This window comes from Pelophylax lessonae, assembly GCF_965119305.1.
Source record: "Pelophylax lessonae genome assembly, chromosome: 1".
Lineage (NCBI taxonomy): Eukaryota > Metazoa > Chordata > Amphibia > Anura > Ranidae > Pelophylax > Pelophylax lessonae.
Genome location: NC_138768.1, coordinates 743,665,641 through 743,686,508, shown reverse-complemented (window position 1 = coordinate 743,686,508; position 20,868 = coordinate 743,665,641). Strand labels below are relative to the sequence as shown.

The 20,868-nt window shown below is 43.7% G+C and overlaps 1 protein-coding gene across 10 annotated transcripts in view; it reads right to left on the bottom strand.

The window, feature by feature from the left end:
- FRYL (FRY like transcription coactivator) overlaps positions 1 to 20,868 on the bottom strand; it is a 555,404-nt gene that overhangs the window by 297,803 nt on the left and 236,733 nt on the right. For 3 of the 10 annotated variants that reach the window (XM_082266338.1, XM_082266337.1, XM_082266332.1), the window contains exon 1: positions 1,873 to 2,751. The exons of 6 other annotated variants lie outside the window; for them this stretch is intronic. In XM_082266338.1, coding sequence (XP_082122464.1) covers positions 1,873 to 1,945 — 73 coding nt within the window. In that variant the 5' untranslated portion in view covers positions 1,946 to 2,751. Of the gene's footprint in view, positions 1 to 1,872; positions 2,752 to 20,868 lie in introns of those variants that run through there. One more of the 10 variants, XM_082266340.1, reaches the window with a different exon arrangement.

Sequence of the window (20,868 nt, the reverse complement as noted above, 5' to 3'; positions counted from 1 at the left end):
CATGGCACTGCTCCCAAACCATAAATGACAGGGATACCAAACTTAGGGGGCACCAAGAGGGGACCCAGGACTACATATCCAATTTGTGGCTGGCCAGCTTGCCTAGGTAATCAACCATGTCATAGTCCTGGATCCCCTTAAAGAGGTTGTAAACCCCTTTTGTTTACATTTACCTATAGGTAAGCCTATATAAAGGCTTACCTATAGGTGCTATAAATATCTCCTAAACTTGCACAGTTTAGGAGATATTTACAGTTCATGCAGCCGATGATGTCATCGGCGCATACGCCCTGAAGGAACGGCCACCCGTGCCATTCCTTCAGATCCCAGTGCCGTGAACGGCGGCTCCCGCGCGCATGTGCGGGAGTGATGTAATCGCGCCCCCGGCCAATCAGATGGCCGGAGGACGAGATCCAGGAAGCAGGACGGCCGGACATGTCGGCCGTTCTGTCGGCACTGCGTTTTTAGGTAAGTACTCCATAATGAGCTAGTATGCGATGCATACTAGCTCATTATGCATTTGTCTTTAAAAAATGTGAAAAAAGTTCCCCAAGCTTGGTGTCCTTGTCACTTATGGTTTGGGAGCAGTGCCATGTCAAGCTAACCAAGATTTCCTATGAAGCTAGTGTATTTACATGCATTGAGAAATGAAAAAAGGTATTGCTTCACTTTAAGTACATTTTCGTTTTACATACATGCTCTGGTCCCATTGTGTACTTAAAAGTGGGGTATGCCTGTATTTATGAAGTTGCTTATTGGTTGCTATGGGTTCCTGACTTTGCACATTATTTATTCCCTGGGCAGGCCTGCATATCACTAGATGACGGGGTCATAGCCACCTTATTTTTGCCAATACCTGGGCAGGCCTGCATATCACTAGATGACGGGGTCATAGCCACCTTATCTTTGCCAATACCCGGGCAGGCCTGCATATTACTAGATGACGGGGTCATAGCCACCTTATCTTTGCCAATCCCCGGGCAGGCCTGCATATCATTAGATGACGCAGTTATAGCCACCTTATCTTTGCCAATACCCGGGCAGGCCTGCATATTACTAGATGGCGGGGTCGTAGCCGCCTTATCTTTGCCAATCCCCCGGGCAAGCCTGCATATCATTAGATGATGGGGTCATAGCCACCTTATCTTTGCCAATCTCTCCCACCGTAAAAATAAATTGCTCCGTACATTCGAGGAGCCCCGAAGATCGTTATTACTCACGCAAAACTTTATCAGCGTTTGCTGACTAGCGAAGGAAACTGCTGTGTGCAGGCTCATCTAAGTTGTGATGCTTCTTATATGCAGTGAAAATCGGCACACGAGATCTCGTGGAAAAAAAATGAAATAAAAAATAAGCACTGCTGCAATACATTTTATTGAAGATGATAAATGAGGCCTAATATATTCGGAGAGCCAGGAACTGATAGGAGATGCTATGAAACCATATCTCAGCCTTGGATTGATGATGTCGTTTTCATCTCACACTTGACACTACATACAGCAGTGCAGCAATTTGTAAAAAGTCAGAGCAGAAGGGAGTAGGGGGTAGGGAGTAGGGAGTACCCCCCACCCCCCCACATTATTTATGGGCATTCGCCACTAAGCACAGGCAAGCAAAGAACATTTCATGCTGGCAGAAGTATGTTACATTCATATGACTCTGTACAGACCATGGCTTGTCTGGAGCAGAGAAGCAAGGCACCAAGAAAACAGCTATATTTGTAACAAGGCTCGCTTGGCGTACAAAACCATCTTCGCAGCTTTCTGCTCCAAGCAAAGGAATTTCACAAGATTACTGCTTATGCAAACACAGCCAGGAAGCCAGAACTGGGCAGCATGCAATACAGCACAATTATGGAGAAATAATACTTACAGCTACTGCTCCAGGACTTCAGAAGAGACTTTATGCTAATCTCGAAAAACACCGAATCCTGTAAACTCAACATTATGCCTGTGGCAGCTGCGGTTACCCAGTAGTTGGGGCGGTCAGCTTTGTCAAAGTGTTTCTCAAAGGCAGAGAAGTCCTGGCCTCCCGTGTCGCTGCTTCATTACCATGCAGTAGTCTCTCAGTGACGCACGGATATGGGAAAATTGCTGTTCAATGCAGAAGGACTGGATAGTATGAAAAAAGGGGGGGGGGGTGGAAACAAGAGGAAAAAAGCCTCAAGTTTGCTGTCAGGAAGGTCTCAAGGACATATTCACCTCTTCTGCAGTGGAAACATCATGTCACCTTATGGAAAGAGCCCACAGCATGATTTCACTTGGCTGCAGATTTGTTAGTAAACAGACCCAGAGAGAGCGGACCAGGAAGCCTACAAGCGATCTCCCCGGCTCCCGGATCCACTCGGGAAGAGAACTAGTTTAAGAAATGTCACAGCCCAGGCTCATGTGTCCTTCATAGCAGCTGGTCACAAACACTTGTGCGTTGCTCTCTTGTAGAAGCATTCTTTCCAGGCTCCACACACCCCGTCACTGAGCTCTACTCTCGGCATGTGCTGTGACGGTGCAGAGCACAGCAGCCTGCCTAATGCACTTGAGATGCTGCTGCTGCTGCTGGCTAATGGAAGGGGAGGGTGATGTCATGAAACGCTCTGGCTCCACGACTTTGGATCAGCAGCTCTTAGATATTGCTCAGCTCCTTGCAAAGTGTCTGTTTCAGCTTCTCATGAATGGCTTTTGATGTCTGTTATCCCACTCAGGAGCATGATAAGAGGGATGGGACTGTTCAAGGTTGTGTTCACTACACAGCAAATCAATTCTGCCCACTTTACAACACATACTTAATGTAAAAAAATTGCACTTAAAAGCATCTTTGGCGACATGCTTATACATCAGAAATATAGCGAGCCTTACCTGAACTACAGTTTAAAAACGGACAAAAAAAAAAAAAACATTATTGCTACATACACTATACTACAGAAAGTATTGGGGCACCTGCCTTTACAGCCCATTCACACTGCCGCGACAGGATTTTGTGGGGCGACCTGTGAAGTCGCGGTGCACAGCGTGCACCGCAACGTCGGCGCAACTTGCACGGACTTCATATAATTGAAGTCAATGCAAGTCGCCTCCAGGTCGCTCCAAAGTAGTACAGGACCCTTTTTCTAAGTCGGAGCGACTTGTGTCGCTCCTATTAGAACGGGTCCTGTACTATGCAATGGCGAGCGACCGAACCCGACTTGTCAGGCAACCAAGTCGTCTGACAAGTGGCGCTGGTGTGAATGGACCCTTACACGAACATGAACTTTAATGGCATCCCAGTCTTAAGCCCCGTACACATGATCAGATTATTGAAAGATCTGTCGTCCGTTTTTTGTGGCATGCTAGTCTGATGTGGAAAGTGAAGAGGTTATTTTCATACGAATTTTCCTGTACGACAGAATTCTACTTCAGAAGTGATGTCATGTGTTGGATTGCTTTGTATGTGTTCTTTCGTCTCTGAGAATGCCTAGTCTTGCTCTTAAGATTTTTTTTTCCATCGAAATCTGTACTAATGGACGGACAACAAAAATTTTATAGCCTGCACATCAGGATTTGGTCACCCGAAAAGTCGGAGTTGGCTGTCGAAAGCACCATACTAACAATCCGAAAATCGGCAGATCGGTCGTTGGACAAATTTTCCCTACAGATTTTCTTATCGTGTGTACGGGCCTTTAGTCTGTAGGGTTCAATATTGAGTTGGCCCACCCTTTGCAGCTATAACAGCTTCAACTCTTCTGGGAAGGCTGTCCGCAAGGTTTAGGAGTGTTTCTATGGGAATGTTTGACCATTCTTCCAGAAGCGCATTTGTGAGGTCAGGCACTGATGGAGACGAGAAGATCTGGCTCCCAGTCTACGCTCTAATTCATCCCAAAGGTGTTCTATCGGGTTGAGGTCAGGACTCTGTGCAGGCCAGTCAAGTTCCTCCATCCCAAACTCGCTCATATATGTCTTTATGGACCTTGCTTTGTGCACTGGTCCAAATCATTTGGTGGAGGGGGGATTATGGTGTGGGGTTGTTTTTCAGGGGTTGGGCTTGGCCCCTTAGTTCCAGTGAAGGGAACTCTTAAGATGCCAGCATACCAAGAGAGTTTGGACAATTTCATGCTCCCAACTTTGTGGGAACAGTTTAGGGATGGCCCCTTCTTGTTCCAACATGACAGCACCAGTGCACAGAGAAAGGTCCATAAAGAGATGGATGAGCAAGTTTGGGATGGAGGAACTTGACTGGCCCGTACAGAGTCCTGACCTCAACCCGATAGAACACCTTTGGGCTGAAACGAGCAGGGCCCTCTAATTCCTCCTGTATTGAATTGTATTGTAACTGTATTGTCTTCCCTCATATTGTAAAGCGCTGTGCAAACTGTTGGTGCTATATAAATCCTGTATAATAATAATAATTAGAGAGTAGACTGTGAGCCAGGCCTTCTCTCCAACATCAGTGCCTGACTTCACAAGTCTTTTAGAACTGGATGTTGTTATGCAGTTTTTTTTTTTTTCTAACACATCACACTGCACCTACATAACGCACATGTAAGGTCCCTTTCACAAGGACGTACTTATCAGGTCCACCTGTCCGTTTTTCAGGCGGACCCGATTGGGCCATCCACAGTTCCTTATGGGGATGTGGATGTCAGCGGACATGTGTCATCCGATCCAACAAAATCCCCTGAAAACAGACGTATGGCGATACGTTTGCCATCCATTTTCTAGCTGGTTGGATCGAATGGGATCAGATGAAAATGGACAGGCTGTCTGTTTTCATCCGACCTCTCCATAGAGGAGAGCAGGACTCTGACAGGTCCGCCTCTGACAGTGATCCGCCAATCATCTGCCTGCGCAGCAGGGATCAGCGGCGAGATCCCCACTGAGCAAGTGGAGTCCGTAAAAAAACAGTGTTCGAGTTGGTATTAACAAGATCCTGCTACAGCTAGAAAGTAGTAATGGTGTAGCCATTTGCTGAACTATGATGTCATCTAAAACAGGGGTCCTCCATTCTGTGTCACAGCATATCAGTATGTAAAAACATGCCACCTGATATCCATAGGTCAGTAGTAGGTTATGTTAGGATATTAAAAAAGAATAGCGCGCAAATGCAAAAGAAATAACTACCAAATCTGAAGACAATCCATAAATAAAAATGGGGGTTTGGTCCCACCATATGGCCATATCGTGCTCAAGCCCACTACTGCGTCAAAGTACCCCATTATCAGTGGGTCCTACACTATCCATGAAAAAGAGATGAATCCAGCCTTTCTAACCCTTGGAGATAATACTCCTTGCTGGGAAGGATGTGCAAATGCACTACAGGGGACTCCTCCTATATCCACTTGATGGTGGACACTGATCATGTGATCTATGTTAGGATATGCCAACTTTTGCTGCCAGCAGTTGCAAGTACCCCTTATTAACAAGGTAGTGTGCGGATTTTGGGTGTTGATTAGGTGTGTGGGGCAAGCCATCCTCATTATGTATGATAAGGAAAGAACTCAGATTCCATGAAGCCTATAAACCACAGCCAAGAGGCAATAGACTTCTGTCTACCTCTGACCTGCTGTATGTCAAGTACTTAATGCTGACCTCTATACAAGGCTGGCTTACTTGTCTCTGTACTTGAACTCTGCATAAGTAAACAACCTAATATCAATCAAAACTCCTCAAAGGAGATTGGGTACATGGCAAGCAAATACTTCAAACATTCAATTTCCAACATTGAGGGATAATCAGGAACTCCTAACATTCAAACCATCGAATATTTTTATCTTTGTTCTGTTGCTAACACTTTTAGCTTGGTATCTAGTCTGCTAATATAGGTTTCTAATGGTTAGTCTGCAGCAATTAAACTACAGGCCTCTGTAGGTTAGCCATGGTCTTTATTAGCTCCCACTCTAAGGCTAGCAGTTTATATAAAACACGCTCAGTCATCAGGACTTGATAGAATGAATGCTCAGACATATAATAAAATGATCTCTGAGGCTCCAGCTGAACATCATGGTTCTTACTGCTTCATTAACAGCTGCTGTCAGACAAATGTCCTGTACTACAACAATGATTTCTATACTCGTCTTCTTCTCCGACTAAGTATTCTCTATGAGGCAACTTAGAAAAGGAAAGGGCAAAAGGGAACAGCAAACTTCCCCTAATTACTGTCAAGTGTATGTTTTCCAAAAAGATGACATTGAACTACAACATTCAATTATTCAGAATGCCGGTAGTGCTAAGCTGTCAGAGAATAACTTGTGGCAATCTATCCAGCTACACAAAATTTGGCATACCTATAGTAGCTAATCAAAACTATTTTTTTTTTTTTTTTTAGAAATCTCCAACTATAGAAAGCCATGGGTTTGATGGAGTACCCAATCTTGAACATCAGCAACACCACCCTTTGCTCAAAATGCAGTCTGTATTTTTTTTTTATTATTATTATTACTACAGGTACTTCTTTAGTGCTGTCAATTTACGCACAGCTTTACATATACTGTATGTGGTACATTTACTACAAGAAAACAACAAGAGAAGGGGGCACCGACCATGTGCATTACCACTCAAAAGTTTATTAAAATCAAAGAAGGGTAGCGTACAATATACTCACAAACGTAGCATATGTACAAGCATATAGGAAATGGGCACCGCTCCCTTCCAGGACACTTCTCTACTTGGCGTCCTCAAAACCTGATGTGTCTTATGCGTTTCGAGGGAGGACCTTATTCCTCAGAGCCAAAATTGCCACTCGCGGCTTTGAGGAATAGGGTCCTCCCTCAAAACGCGTAAGACACATCAGGTTTTGAGGACGCCATCACGCTATCCAGCAGTAGAGAAGTGTCCTGGAAGCGAGCAGTCCCTATTTCCTATATGCTTGTTCATATGCTACGTTTGTGAGTATATTGTACGCTACCCTTCTTTAAATTTAATAAACTTTTAAGTGGTAATGCACAAGGTCGGTGCGCCCTTCTCTTGTTGTGCCTTTTGGATACCCTTGGTCCTGAGGGGGGCAGCAAGACCACTTCATTTGTGTCCTAAAACCACCTAGAACATTCACCTTCCCGCATACCAGTCGAGCACAGTAGAGATATTGTTGTTTTGTGGTACATTTACATCAGTCCCTGCCCTCAAGGAGCTTACAATCCAAAATCCCTAATTCACATTCATACATACATATAGTAAGGCCAATTAACCTACCAGCATGTCTTTGAAGTGTGGGAGGAATCCAGAGTACCCGGAGGAAACCCACGCAGGCACAAGGAGAACATGCAAACTCCAAGCAGGTAGTGCTGTGGTTGGGATTCGAACTGATGATTATTGCTAGGGGGAAGTGCTAATCATTTAGCTACTGTGCTGCCCAGTAATAAACCAGATTGCAAATGACATAAAACATCACCACAAAGAGCTGAATGTGGCATTCTTTAAGGGCTTGTTCATACAAATGTGATCAAAAACTGTATATTATCCATGACTCAATATTTTAATAGTGCCCTTCACACAGAAATGGAATTGTTCCAGAAAGGCTTTTTATTGGACCAGGGGAAAAATAAATGCGCCCTAATGCAATTGACTAACATACAGACAACGATTTAATAAAGGCAAAGTAGGTTGTTCATTTTGTAAGGGAAGTTGCACCTTGTAAAGGAATTTGCCCCAGAGCTTTGTGAATGTGGTTGAGTTTTTGCAACGAATACGTAAATAAATCCAATAAATGCAATAAATACCTAAACAAATGCAGGGAAAATAAAAAAAAAAGTCAGCAGAGCTGCACCTCATCCACAATGCTTTGGGGAAAACTCCCTTGCAAATGAAAAGTGCATTTGGCTCTAGTAATTCAACTTCACTATTAATACCATTGCTCATAAAAAAATAAAAAAAAACCAACACGGATACATATAACTCTCAACACATCTGTTACTTTATCCAGGTAAATCAGACTTAAAAAGTTCTTGTGAAATAATTCAGACATCAATGGCAGATAAAAACCTGTAGAGAGTAATAGGCTGATTTATTTAAAAGGTTGCTGAAAACAAAGAGATTATTGGGTACCCCTGTGTTCTAGAAATCATAGGGTCACTGGTTCACTGGCAGAGAACCTGCATGTACTCTATGGCAGCGGTACCCAACCTCCCCAGCACCAGGGACCGGTCTGTGGTATGGGTTGGTGCTGCCTTTTACCTCTCTTAGGGGTGGGGGTGTGTGCAGCCTGTCACCTCCCTTGTGGGAGCACTGTCTGTCACCTCCAGGGGGACAGTGTGTGTGTGTAGCCTGGAGGGGGTGCATGTCTTGATGAAATCTGTCACCTTCGGACATTGTGGGTGTGGGCATGTGCAGCCTGTCACCTCCCTTGTGTGAGCACTGTGTCACCTCCAGGGGGACAGTGTGTGTGTGCAGCCTGGGGGGGGGGGCATGTGTTGGTGCAATCTGTCACCTCCGGACATTGTGGGTGTGGGCATGTGAAGCCTGTCACCTCCCTTGTGTGAGCACTGTGTCACCTCCAGGGGGACAGTGTGGGTGTGTAGCCTGGAGGGGGGGGGGGGGCATGTCTTGATGCAATCTGTCACCTCCGGACATTGTGGGTGTGGGCATGTGAAGCCTGTCACCTCCCTTGTGTGAGCACTGTGTCACCTCCAGGGGGACAGTGTGGGTGTGTAGCCTGGAGGGGGGGCATGTCTTGATGCAATCTGTCACCTCCGGACATTGATGCTTGTGGGCATGTGCAGCCTGTCACCTCCCTTGTGTGAGCACTGTCTGTCACCTCCAGGGGACAGTGTGTGTGTAGCAACCTGTCATCTCCGGAGGTTGTGGGTGTGGGCATGTAAGCCTGTCACCTCTCAGCCAGCCTGGTTTTCCTCCCTCCTCCTCATCTTCTCCCCATTTCTCTCTGTAGATAAGGTGACCACAGTGAGGGAAAGGAGTAGTGGCGCTAGGCAAAGGGGAGTGGGCGCCCTCTGGAGGTGGGAGTGTGGTAACGCAGGTTGGATTGCCTAGCTTGCCTGCTGCCCACCCCCAGCCACCCAGGCCGGCCCCCCCAACAGGCTACAGACTGGCACCGGGCCGCCGCCGCCCAGGGGTTGAGGACCCCTGCTCTATGGGGTTGATTTGCTAATGGCTAATAGGCTGTACCTTTTGCAATGCATGTTGCACTTTGCAAGGGAAATTTCCTCAGAGTTTAGTGAATGTGGTGAAGCTCTGCGGACTTCCAAGATCCAAACATATGCAAGCAAAAATGCTGTTTTTTTATTATTATTTTCCTGGCATCTGATTGGGTACACTTTGCTAAGTAAAGTTTCACCACATTCCCTAAGCTCTCAGGCAAGGTTATCTCAGGATCTATAGCAATGGTATTTACAGTTAGTGCCTAGAATGTCCTTACTTTAACTCACATCTAAGTTTACATCAATCATAAATGCATGCATGAAAGACCTTTCATACATAATACAGCAACAGACATTTTTAGCTTTTTCATGCACCATAAAAAACACATCAGCTTAGACCGGGTACATAGCTACTTTAAAGCTCAACTCCGGGCACAAAAATAAGTACTCACTGTAAAAATGGAAGTGAAAGTGTCACAAAAATAAGTTGTGTAGAGTTTTACCATGTACATAGTCATGATCTAATCATGATGAGGATGATGATGACCATGCCATTGTTATGAGCAGCTTTTTCAGGCCGAACGCTTTCGTTTTATTACAGATTACCAAACCGTTAGATTATGTGCAGATGCTGGCTTTTCAAGAAAGTCGATGGCTATTTGTGCAAACTCCCCCTGCAGTCTCCTTTCTGGTTTATCTAGCAAGGTTACCAGCAAATTCAGAGTTTTCTCATCCTCATGAAAGCATGTAGTTATAGGCAATACTTGACAGTGTACATAGAACACTGGAGAACTTGAAGCAGTGCTAGCTGACGCTCGCTTGCATTCTGCTGTGTGCAGCACAATGATGATATCATTGCTACTTTTACAAATTAATAACTGGGGTTGCAAAGGCATTGGTGCACACAATGTGGATTTATAACCTTTGTGGTTATTGAGTTTATGTAATTGAACATTTTTGTGGACAAAGTTGAACTTTAAGGCCCCTTTTACACGGGGCAGCGGGGAATTTGTCTGCTTATCCCTGCTTATGCAGAGCAGACACAGCCCACTCTACTCTATGGGCAGTCGGATGTATATGGACTGCCTGTCAATTTACACCCAATGGCCATCCGCTTGTATCCGCTAGACCAGTGTTTCTCAACCTTTTCTCAGTCAAGACACCCTTTAAAGTTATAGACAATCTCAAGGCATCCTTTAAAATGTATGGACAGTCTCCAGGCACCTCATTCTAAAATGTAAAAAACTATTCTAAAAGCTTTACAAAAAGCAGCAATATCCACACGTAGGATACCCAACGTTGGAGGGGATTTATTCTTCTAAAGTAAATACACTTTTGCACACTGGTACTGACTAGTATTCCAATGTTTCTCTTCTTCCTCAATTTCTCTACATCAGTCAGCTAATGTCACCCCAGTGCTGAGGGAGAGGGGCAAAGGAGGGTCAAACAAGGATGCTGTGGAGGCGACAGACATCTTCCTTATTAACTGATGATGTCATTGGCTGTTAGGACACCATGGGCTAGAAGGTTGTAATGGCGCACAATGAAAATCTGTTGCTTTGTGTAACTAAAAGGCAGGCTTTATCCACCTGCTGACTTGCATACAATTTTTGATCAATTTTTAGGAATTTTGCCAAGGCACCCCTGAAAAAAACCTCAAGGCACTTCAGGGTGCCTGGGTACCCCAGTTGAAAAAGGCTGCGCTAGACAGATGGGGAACAGATCCCCATCCATCTGTTTTTAGCGGATAGGATCAGATATCAGCGGGTATCAACGGACACATGTCCATTGACACCTGCTGCTCCATAGAGGGCAATGCAGGGCCATCTTACCGAATGGGCACGCTGGGCAGTTGCCCGGGGAGCCCTACCTGCCCAGCGACCAAGCCCCAGCCAAGCATCAGTTTGTGTGCATCCAGGTGGCAAGCGCCTGTCGGCCCTGCGCTGCTGTCAGGCCACTTAGGCTGTGGAGGGGGATCACACAACTGCAGGAATGCCTGCCCGCCTCTACGGGAACAGGCACACACAGGACAGTTGAGTCTGACTCCCATCAGTGTGTGTGTTCACCGGACCCAGCCACCCAACTTGGAAGCTGTCATTAGCTTGGCACTGCTGTACCAATAAATATCGCCTTATCGATAATTTGCATTTTTATTCTCATGGGTGATTGTGTAGGCAGGGCGCCAGTGCACTGCATTGCCCGAGGGCCTATAATGCTCTTAAGATGCCACTGGGGCAATGGATGCTCCAATCAGGTCCACCTGAAAAACTGACAAGCGGAGCTGATCGATCCGCCCATGTGAAAGGGGCCTAAATTTTGTAATGGTAACAAAGGTCCCTGTTTCAAGATCACAGTCAGGTAGAATTATTACTCCTTTCTATGTAAATGGGTCCATAGGACAAGGTGAGAGAAGCCGACTAATAAAAGCATCCATATAGAAAAAAGGGCTAGGCCTGAAATTGATAAAGATGTACGAAAACACAACGAATGAGGGATAAGTGCAAGTTCCAGGGTTCCTTGGTCCACAGTGCCAACTCCAATGCTTTCACCATGCTGAAAAAGAACTGGTTTTAGTAATGCCGCCCCTATCTATACTAATAAAGCAAAGTAGTACGGCACAAGATCAAGCTATGACAATTGAGTTATAACATTGGCTGTGTCTATAGCTTTTTCTCTTCACACCCTAGAGACCTCCCAAGTACCGTAAATCATGCTCTAAACGTAAAATGGTCTGCAGCACAACAATTAAGGGCTGAAATAATGGCTTGGCTACTCCATAATTCCATCTTCCACTCCCCAGGGGGTCTACGTGAAGAAAAAATGTCCATCAAATGCATTGAGTCAAGCCCTCATGTTCCACAGGGAATCAAGAAGATACTAATGGCCAGCTCAGACCTTCTAAAGACACCAGAAATATTGTTTCCTTGACAGTTTACAACAAAAGAGGACAAAACAAGGCAATGGGAGGTAAACATACATTGCGGCAGAGAGAATATGCAAATCCTTCCTTAGTGGCCTTGAGCCTGTAGAGATTCTCCTGCTCTTGTGAAAGCACTTTCCATTCTTCTTTAATCACATATAGGTAACCAACATGTTCCATGGCGTACTGTACAAGTGACTAGAATTACAGCATAACCATACAAGGTGTTTAATCCATTCACTGCTGGACAAGAACAAAAAGCTCAGCAGATCTTAGGAGTCATTGTTAGCAAGAACAATGTGTTTTGCAAACTACTTTTCTTCTACAAAAAGGAACGCCAGTTATTACAATGAACATTTTCAAGCTCTACTAGAAAGCTCAACGTGCACTTCTTGATAATTAATCAGATTTTACACCACATGTATGTTTCAGAGTAACAAAAGCTACCCTTTGCTCAGCTGGAAAATGTACAGGAAGAACATTTCAAAGAACACATAGCTTCAGACATGTACCCGTAACAAGTAACCCGTGACTACTAACCAAGATGGGGTTGTGACGTCCTTGGCTGGTTAAAGGTGCCAAAGAAAATGAAGAAATATTAACATGAGCCGGCTCACCGAAAAATAAGTGGAAGGTTTAACAATGGACACCTGCGATTGTCATACTGCAATACTCATACTGGGGTATGGGAATTCAGTATGCTAAGATAGTGGCGTCCTAACCAGATGTGTTTCTTGGCTCTGTGATTTGGCTCGGCCTTTCACCATGGTGCTTACTTGGATGTACTTATCATTCTGAACAAATATTGTATTACACAATTCTCATATGCGCCAGGCCAAGCATGAGCACAGTTGTCCCTAAAACTGCTTTTTTCTTTCTTTTTTAACATTTATTATTATTATTATTATACATGATTTATATAGCGCCGCGCTATATTTTGCGCAGTTTGCGCAGCGCTTTACAATGTGAGGGAAAACAATACAGTTACAATACAGTTCAAAACCGGAGGAACTAGAGGGCCCTGCTCGTTAGAGCTTACAATCTAGAAGGGAGGGTCAAGTGAAACAAAAGGCAATAACCGCGGGGGATGGGTTGATGGAGAAAATGGAGGTACATTTGTTAGGTGTTGGTAGGATAGGCTTCTCTGAAAAGGAAGGTTTTCAGAGATCGCTTAAAAGCTAATAGAGTAGGAGATAATCGGACAGATAAGGGTAAGGAGTTCCATAGGATTGGAGAGGCTCTGGAAAAGTCCTGGAGGCGAGCATGGGAGGAGGTGATGAGGGAGCTAGAGAGCAGGAGGTTTTGAGAGGAACAAAGAGAGCGATTAGGTTGGTATTTTGAGACTAGGCTAGTGATGGAGCTAGGGGCTAAGCTGTGGATTGCTTTGTAAGATGTTGTAAGTATTTTGAATTTAATTTGTTGGGTGAGTGGAAGCCAGTGGAGGGATTGACAGAGGGGAGCAGCGGACACTGAGCGATTGGTGAGGTGGATGAGTCTGGCGGCAGCATTCATGATGGATTGAAGGGGGGATAGCCTGTGTAGAGGTAAGCCAACGAGAAGGGAATTGCAGTAGTGAAGGCGCGAGATGACCATGGAGTGAACTAGGAGTTTTGTTGTGTCTTTGGTTAGAAAGGGGCGTATTTTGGAGATGTTGCGGAGGCTGAGGCGGCAACATTTATGTGGATAAACTGATCCATTTTTAATAACTTTTTTTTTTGCAGGTAAAAAATTAATACATGGTGCCTCTATGATGCGTCATTTCAGACAAGCTAGGCCTTCTAATATAAAGCCCTGAACTGCCTTGTCCACTTTCTGCCCAACTCAAAATCCAAATGGGTCCATATTTGTTAGGAGAGGGAGAGATTGTCTTATATTTTTAGAGTCTATTGACAATATTAGCTATTCAGCTTATCTACATGATCGCTTAAACCCAAAACCAAAAATGTAATATATTCCAGCTTACCAAACATTGGATGTGGGGGCAGCATTTGTTTTCTTTTTTTAGGCTTTTCACCTGGTGATCTGGCCAGTAATACGCCTCTTGTATTAGAGTGCCTACAATCTGGATGAAGGAGCACAGGTAGCATCCTTGCACTGCAGCATTATGACTTTGGGGGAGTAAAGTGGTAGATGGACTAGCAGATTTAGATAAACTAACAAACTGAAGCAAAACTCCAGATAACACTTTAAGCCAGTTTTTTTTTTTTTTTTTTCTTTTGGAATGAAGGTTTTCAATAAACAAATAAAAGCTGATTATTGTAAGATCATTGTCAGTGGTAAATTGTTTGTCTTCAAGTGTTACTAAATCCACAACAGTAAAATCAGTCCCTATATATGCAATAAAGCATGTTTGATATACTCACTGTGGAACCTAAGGGGTTAATCCTCTGCATTGTGTAAAAAGGCTGTTTGATCCTGTCTTCTCTGTTCCTCCCCTTCTTCCACAGTCCACAGTCCCCAATCTATCACATGAAAAGATATAGGCTAGGGGACAAGCTGCACATGCTCAGTTTGGTGTTTATTGCTAGAGAGTTTTGTTTTTCCTTGGGTGGGTGCATGTGATTAGCACAGGGCCAATCAGCACTGTCCACACAAAGGGTCAGGGGTCCTGCAGCCTTTGAGGACAGTCAGTGCAGAATGAAAATTCTTCCTACAAGCTGTAACCAGACACTGGATAGAAGTCACAAGACTACTAACTGCTGATGAGAAAAGGTATTTGGCAGTTTATATTTACTAAATGTATAGCATTTGCTTTTAGGTTTAATACTGCTTTTAAATCAGCCTTCTAAAGAGCTGCATAGCTGAACATACATTTGTAATATTTCTTTTTTTTCTCTGACTAAACCACAAATTTTGGCTTACTGTAAAATCCTCTCTTTTGAGTTTATAAGGGGACACAGGAGAATATTCAGAGGTGTTATGAGGTTTAATTATGCAAGTACCTTCAGGAACACTGGCACCTGATTGGACAACCCAGTATACCCCTCCCATTTCCATCTCTGTTTTTTGCTAGTGTCTTTCTCCACTCTGAGGAAAGCAAACTGGATTTCTTCCTTACTACTTTTTAAAATCAAGACCTTTGAGCAAGGCTGTTGATCCCTGAACATTTCTGAATATCCTCCTGTGTCACCTAATGATCAATTAAGAAAAATAATTTTATTCTTTCACCCTGAGACAAAGAAAAAAAAATATACAAAACACTGTACGTTACCATTAAAAGGGTCAGCCCACACAATCCGGTATTTCAGTTAAAGGTAAACACAGAAGTGTTTCCTAAACTAGGGAATGGGGGGGAGGGTACAGATGTAGAATTAGCCAGTGGAAAGCAAGATTCAGAGGGCAGAAATGGGGGCATTAGCGGTAGGGTGTTCGGAGCTCCTAAACCCAGGGTGGGTACGGGGAAAAATCAAGAGAGCAGCCTAAAAACATCAAATGAGGATAAATGTAACCAATCTAAATTACGAGGCTTGTATACCAATGCCAGAAGCCTGGCCAACAAGATGGGAGAGCTGGAGCTGCTGATGTTTGAGGAGGACTTAGATTTTGTGGGGATAACTGAGACTTGGTTCGACAGCTCTCATGATTGGATGGCGACCATTCAGGGGTATTCCCTTTATCGCAGGGATAGAGAGGGTAAAAAAGGGGGAGGGGTATGTCTGTATATTAAGAACAGTATACAGGTAAATATGAGGGATGATATTAATAATGGAGCTATGGACGAGGCAGAATCCCTATGGGTAGAGCTTCAAAGGGAAGGCACGGTGGGGAAGGTAATATTGGGCGTATGCTATAGGCCCCCCAACCAGAGTGAGGAGGGGGAGGCGGACCTCATGTTACAGATAGGATTGGCAGCAAGGATGGGAAATGTCATTATAATGGGGGACTTTAATTATCCGGATATAGACTGGGCAGAAGGAACCGCGCACTCAGCCAAGGCTAGGCAGTTCCTAAATATTTTGCAGGACAATTTCATGGGTCAGATGGTGAATGCACCGACAAGAAACAATGCGGTACTTGACCTACTGATTACCAACAATGCAGACCTGCTCACGGATATAGAAATACGGGAAAACTTAGGGAGCAGTGACCATAGGTCAATTGGTTTCAGTATTAATCACAGTAATAGGAAACACAAGGGTAATATTAAGACGCTGAATTTCAAAAGAGCCAATTTCCCTAAACTGCGCTCACTGCTAGAAAATATAAAATGGGATAGAACCCTGGGAACAAAGAACAAGGAGGAAAAATGGGAGTGCTTCAAGAGCATACTTAACAAGGGGGTGGGCCAGTGCATTCCACTGGGAAATAAATTTAAAAGAACAAAACTAAACCCTGGGTGGCTAAACTCCAACATAAAAATGTATATTAGAGCTAAAGAAAAGGCCTTCAAAAAATACAAGACTGAGGGGTCAGTGGCAGCATTTAAGCATTATAAAGAGTGTAATAAGAAATGTAAAGATGAAATCAGGGCGGCTAAAATAGAACACGAGAGACATATAGCGGAGGAGAGTAAAAAGAACCCCAAGAAGTTCTTTAAGTATATAAACAGTAAGAAAGCGAGGCCAGAACACATTGGCCCCATAAAAGATGATAAAGGAAAAATGGCCACTGAGGACAGAGAAAAGGCGGAAGTGTTAAATAATTTCTTTTCTTCAGTCTTCACAAAGGAATCGGGGGTCTACACGAACCCAGCTTGTAAGGCCGAACTAAATAATACACCTCAGGAAGTGCCGCCATGGCTAACAGAAGATAGACTTAGAGCTAAACTAGAGAAGCTTAACATAAATAAATCCCCGGGACCGGATGGCTTGCACCCGAGGGTTCTTAAAGAGCTCAGCCAGGTGATTGCCAGACCATTATTCTTGATCTTTAAGGATAGTTTACAGACGGGTATGGTGCCAGCTGATTGGAAAAAAGCCAACGTGGTACCAATATTTAAAAAGGGGCCGAGATATATCCCGGGTAACTATAGGCCGATCAGCCTAACATCTGTAGTCTGCAAAATATTGGAGGGGATGTTAAGGGACCACATACAAGACTTTAGTAATGAAAACGGTATTATAAGTATTAATCAGCACGGATTCATGAAAAATCGTTCGTGCCAAACCAATCTATTAACCTTCTATGATGAAGTGAGCTGCCACCTAGATAAAGGTAAGCCTGTGGATGTGGTGTATCTGGACTTTGCAAAGGCCTTCGACACCGTTCCCCACAAACGCTTACTGTACAAACTAAGGAAGGTAGGTATGGACCATAAGGTGAGTACCTGGATAGAGAACTGGCTCCAGGGGAGAGTACAGAGGGTGGTGATTAATGGGGAGTACTCGGATTGGGCGGGTGTGGAAAGTGGGGTCCCCCAGGGTTCTGTCCTGGGACCAATCCTGTTTAATTTATTCATAAATGATCTAGAGGAGGGGATATCTAGTACAATCTCAGTATTTGCGGATGATACTAAATTAGGCATGCCAATATCTTCTATGCAGGATGTGGAAACCTTGCAAGCGGACCTGAACAAAATAACGGAGTGGGCAACTACATGGCAGATGAGATTTAATGTTGAAAAATGTAAAGTAATGCACTTGGGGGCCAGAAACCAGAAAGCAAGCTACTCGCTAGGGGGGGGACCTCTGGGTGAGTCTAGGATGGAAAAGGACTTAGGGGTACTGGTAGACAACAGGCTTGGCAGTGGCATGCAATGCCAGGCCGCAGCAAGCAAAGCCAACAGAATACTGGGATGTATAAAAAAGGGGATTCACTCCAGAAATAAAGAGATTATTCTCCCGCTCTACAAGACTCTGGTCCGGCCACATCTGGAGTATGCTGTCCAGTTCTGGGCACCGGTCCTCAGGAAGGATGTGCTGGAACTGGAGAAAGTCCAGAGAAGGGCAACAAAAATAATTAGGGGGATGGAGGACATCAGCTATGAAGAAAGACTACAAGCCCTGAACTTATTCTCTCTGGAGAAGAGACGATTGAGGGGGGATATGATATCAATGTACAAATACTGTACTGGCGACCCGAGCATAAGGAACAAACTATTCAGAGAAAGGAGATACAATAAGACTCGTGGCCACTCACTAAAACTAGAGGAAAGGCGGTTTAACCTTAAAGTGCGTAAGGGGTTCTTCACTGTAAGAGCGGTAAGGATGTGGAATTCTCTTCCACAAGCAGTCGTATCAGCAGGGAGCATTGATAGTTTCAAAAAACTGTTAGATGGACACCTTAAAGACCACAACATACAGGGGTATACAATGTACGGCTAAAAGCAAACACACACACACATCATAGGTTGAACTGGATGGACTGATGTCTTTTTTCAACCTCACTAACTATGTAACTATGTAACTATGTAAGAAGTGCAAACAAGATAGATAGCACTCAGGTGAAAGGTAAGCCTATGACCCCAGAAATTCAACGCACCACTACTAACCAATGAGCAAACATGTCACTTATTTTTCTTTCAATTTTAATATTCTACAATGTAATTGTAAGACTATTAAACACTTCTGGACCGGAAGGGTTTGCCCCCTTAGTGGCCAGGCCATATCTTGCGATTCGGCACTGCATTACTTTAACGGACAATTGCGGGATCGTGCGACACTATACCTAAATAAAATTGATGTCCTTTTTTCCCCACAAATAGAGCTTTCTTTTGGTGGTATTTGATCACCTGTTTTTTTTTTTGCGCTATAAACAAAAAAATAGCGGCAATTCTGTAAAATTATATATATATATATATATATATATATTTTTTTTTTTTTTTTTTTCACATTCTGCTATATAACATTCCCAAAAAATTAAATTTGAAAAATCTAAATGTAATATTTTAGGCCTATATGTTTTCTGCTACATATTTTTGGTAAAAAAAAAAAAAAAAACGCAATAAGCGTATTTTGATTGGTTTGCGCAAAAGTTATCGCGTCTACTAACTACGGGAAAGATTTGTCATTTTTATTGGTTTTTTTTTTTACGAGTAATGGCGGCTATCTGCAATTTTTTTGCGGGACTGCGACATTGCAGCGGACAGATCGGACCCATGACATTTTTGACACTTTTGGGGGGACCAATGACATTACTACAGTAATCAGTGCTACAAATATGCACTGTTACTCTAATAATGATACTGGCAGGGAAGGGCTTAACACAGTGGGTGATCAAGGTGTTAAATATGTACCTAGGGGCATGTTTCTAACTGTATGGGGGAGGGACTTGTGAAATGATCACAGAGACCTGTGTTCCTATATAGAAGGATCACAAGCGCTCTGTGATCATTCCAGGGAGAACCATTCCAGGGAGAACAACAGTCAGCTGTGTTTACAACAGCTGACCGTTGTTCTCTCTCAGCGGGCAACAATCGCGGGTGCCTGGCAGCAAACGGAGCCGCCTGCCCCATGCATCGGCTTTCCCGCTGACGAGCGGGAGCACAGTGGCACTCGCTCCCTATCTGCCTACGCGCGACTGACTTAAACCTACGGCGGTTTGCGCAGGAGCGGCGGCCTGCCACAGTATAACTGCAGCAGGTGGTCGTAAAGTGGTTAAGGTGTCACTAAACACACATATTACAAATCAATAAATTGAGTATTACATGCTGTTCATACTCAGTCACTATAAGATTTGATTTCTGTATTCTGCAAAAACCTGGTTGATCCTGCTGTTCCCCATCTCAACCTTCGGTCCATGCCCCAATTCACGTAGGGATTTTGCTGCTGTGGTGACATCTCTGCCCATGCCCAGTTTTCAGCGGGTTTCCATACTGAGCATTTCCTCCCTATCACCCATGTGACTACAGAGCCACATATATGGGGGCGTATACACATGGGTAAATGACAGCCAACTCCCTCCCTCCTCCTTCATGCCCACTAACAAGCTAAAAACAATGGGGGCGGGATATTGGATGTAGAATAATGGAGGCTTCACCTCCCTCTTATTCTAAGACACAGGCTGAAGTGGTGTGACAAAGCCTGTGATTGGCAGACATACACCCACACCATGTTATTGCCAAAGAGATAATCAAGATTTGATTTCAAATATATGTTTGTTTTTTTTAACATGCAGAGGACTAGAAGCTCCTCCTGCTTATGTTTACCTGCAGACAGGCTCGGAAAGATCTGGATCATGTGACAGCTATATATTGATTAGGAAAAAAGGTACTTAGAATTTTTTTTTTTTTTATTAAAATAAATATTAAAATAAATAAATCATCCACATACAGAAATAGAAGGGACAATGTAAATTAAACAATGTGTACTTATTTCACCTAAAGTGGCTGTAAACCCCATTAATGAAATTTGACCTAAACACATATCTGTTGTGTTTACTTATCTCTCTCCAAAGCCCTAAGTCCCATGTCTTTTTGCTGCTCAGTTACTCGGTTAACAGCATGATAACTTTTGACAAGTTCCTTGACACAGGAGATAAAAGCAGCTGAAAATTTGTGTCAGTGTGGGTGCATAGAGATAGATTAGCAGAGAGCTGGTCTATTCACAGAATAGCTCTGCATGTTTCTTCCTTTCTCTGCCTAAGTGCAAGGGGGGGGGGGGGTGTGCCTTTCCTCCAATCAGCTGTCACACAGTGTATGCCAAGACTTCACAGCCAGTGCTGGTACAGGAAGAAAGAATTCTAACAAAATGCTCACTTTCTAAAGAGTGCAGAAAGCTGAAGACTGCAGATTAGAGCTGCATGATTCTGGGAAAAATTAGAATCTCTATTTTTTTTGCTTAGAATAAAGATCACAACTCTCGGCGTAACATCATCTTTTACAATATACAAAATAATTAGGCTAACTTTACGGTTTATTTTTTTTTAAATTCATTAAAGTGTATTTTTTTCCCAAATTAACTGCGATTGAAAGATTTCTGCGCAAATACAGTGTGACATAAAAGATTGCAAC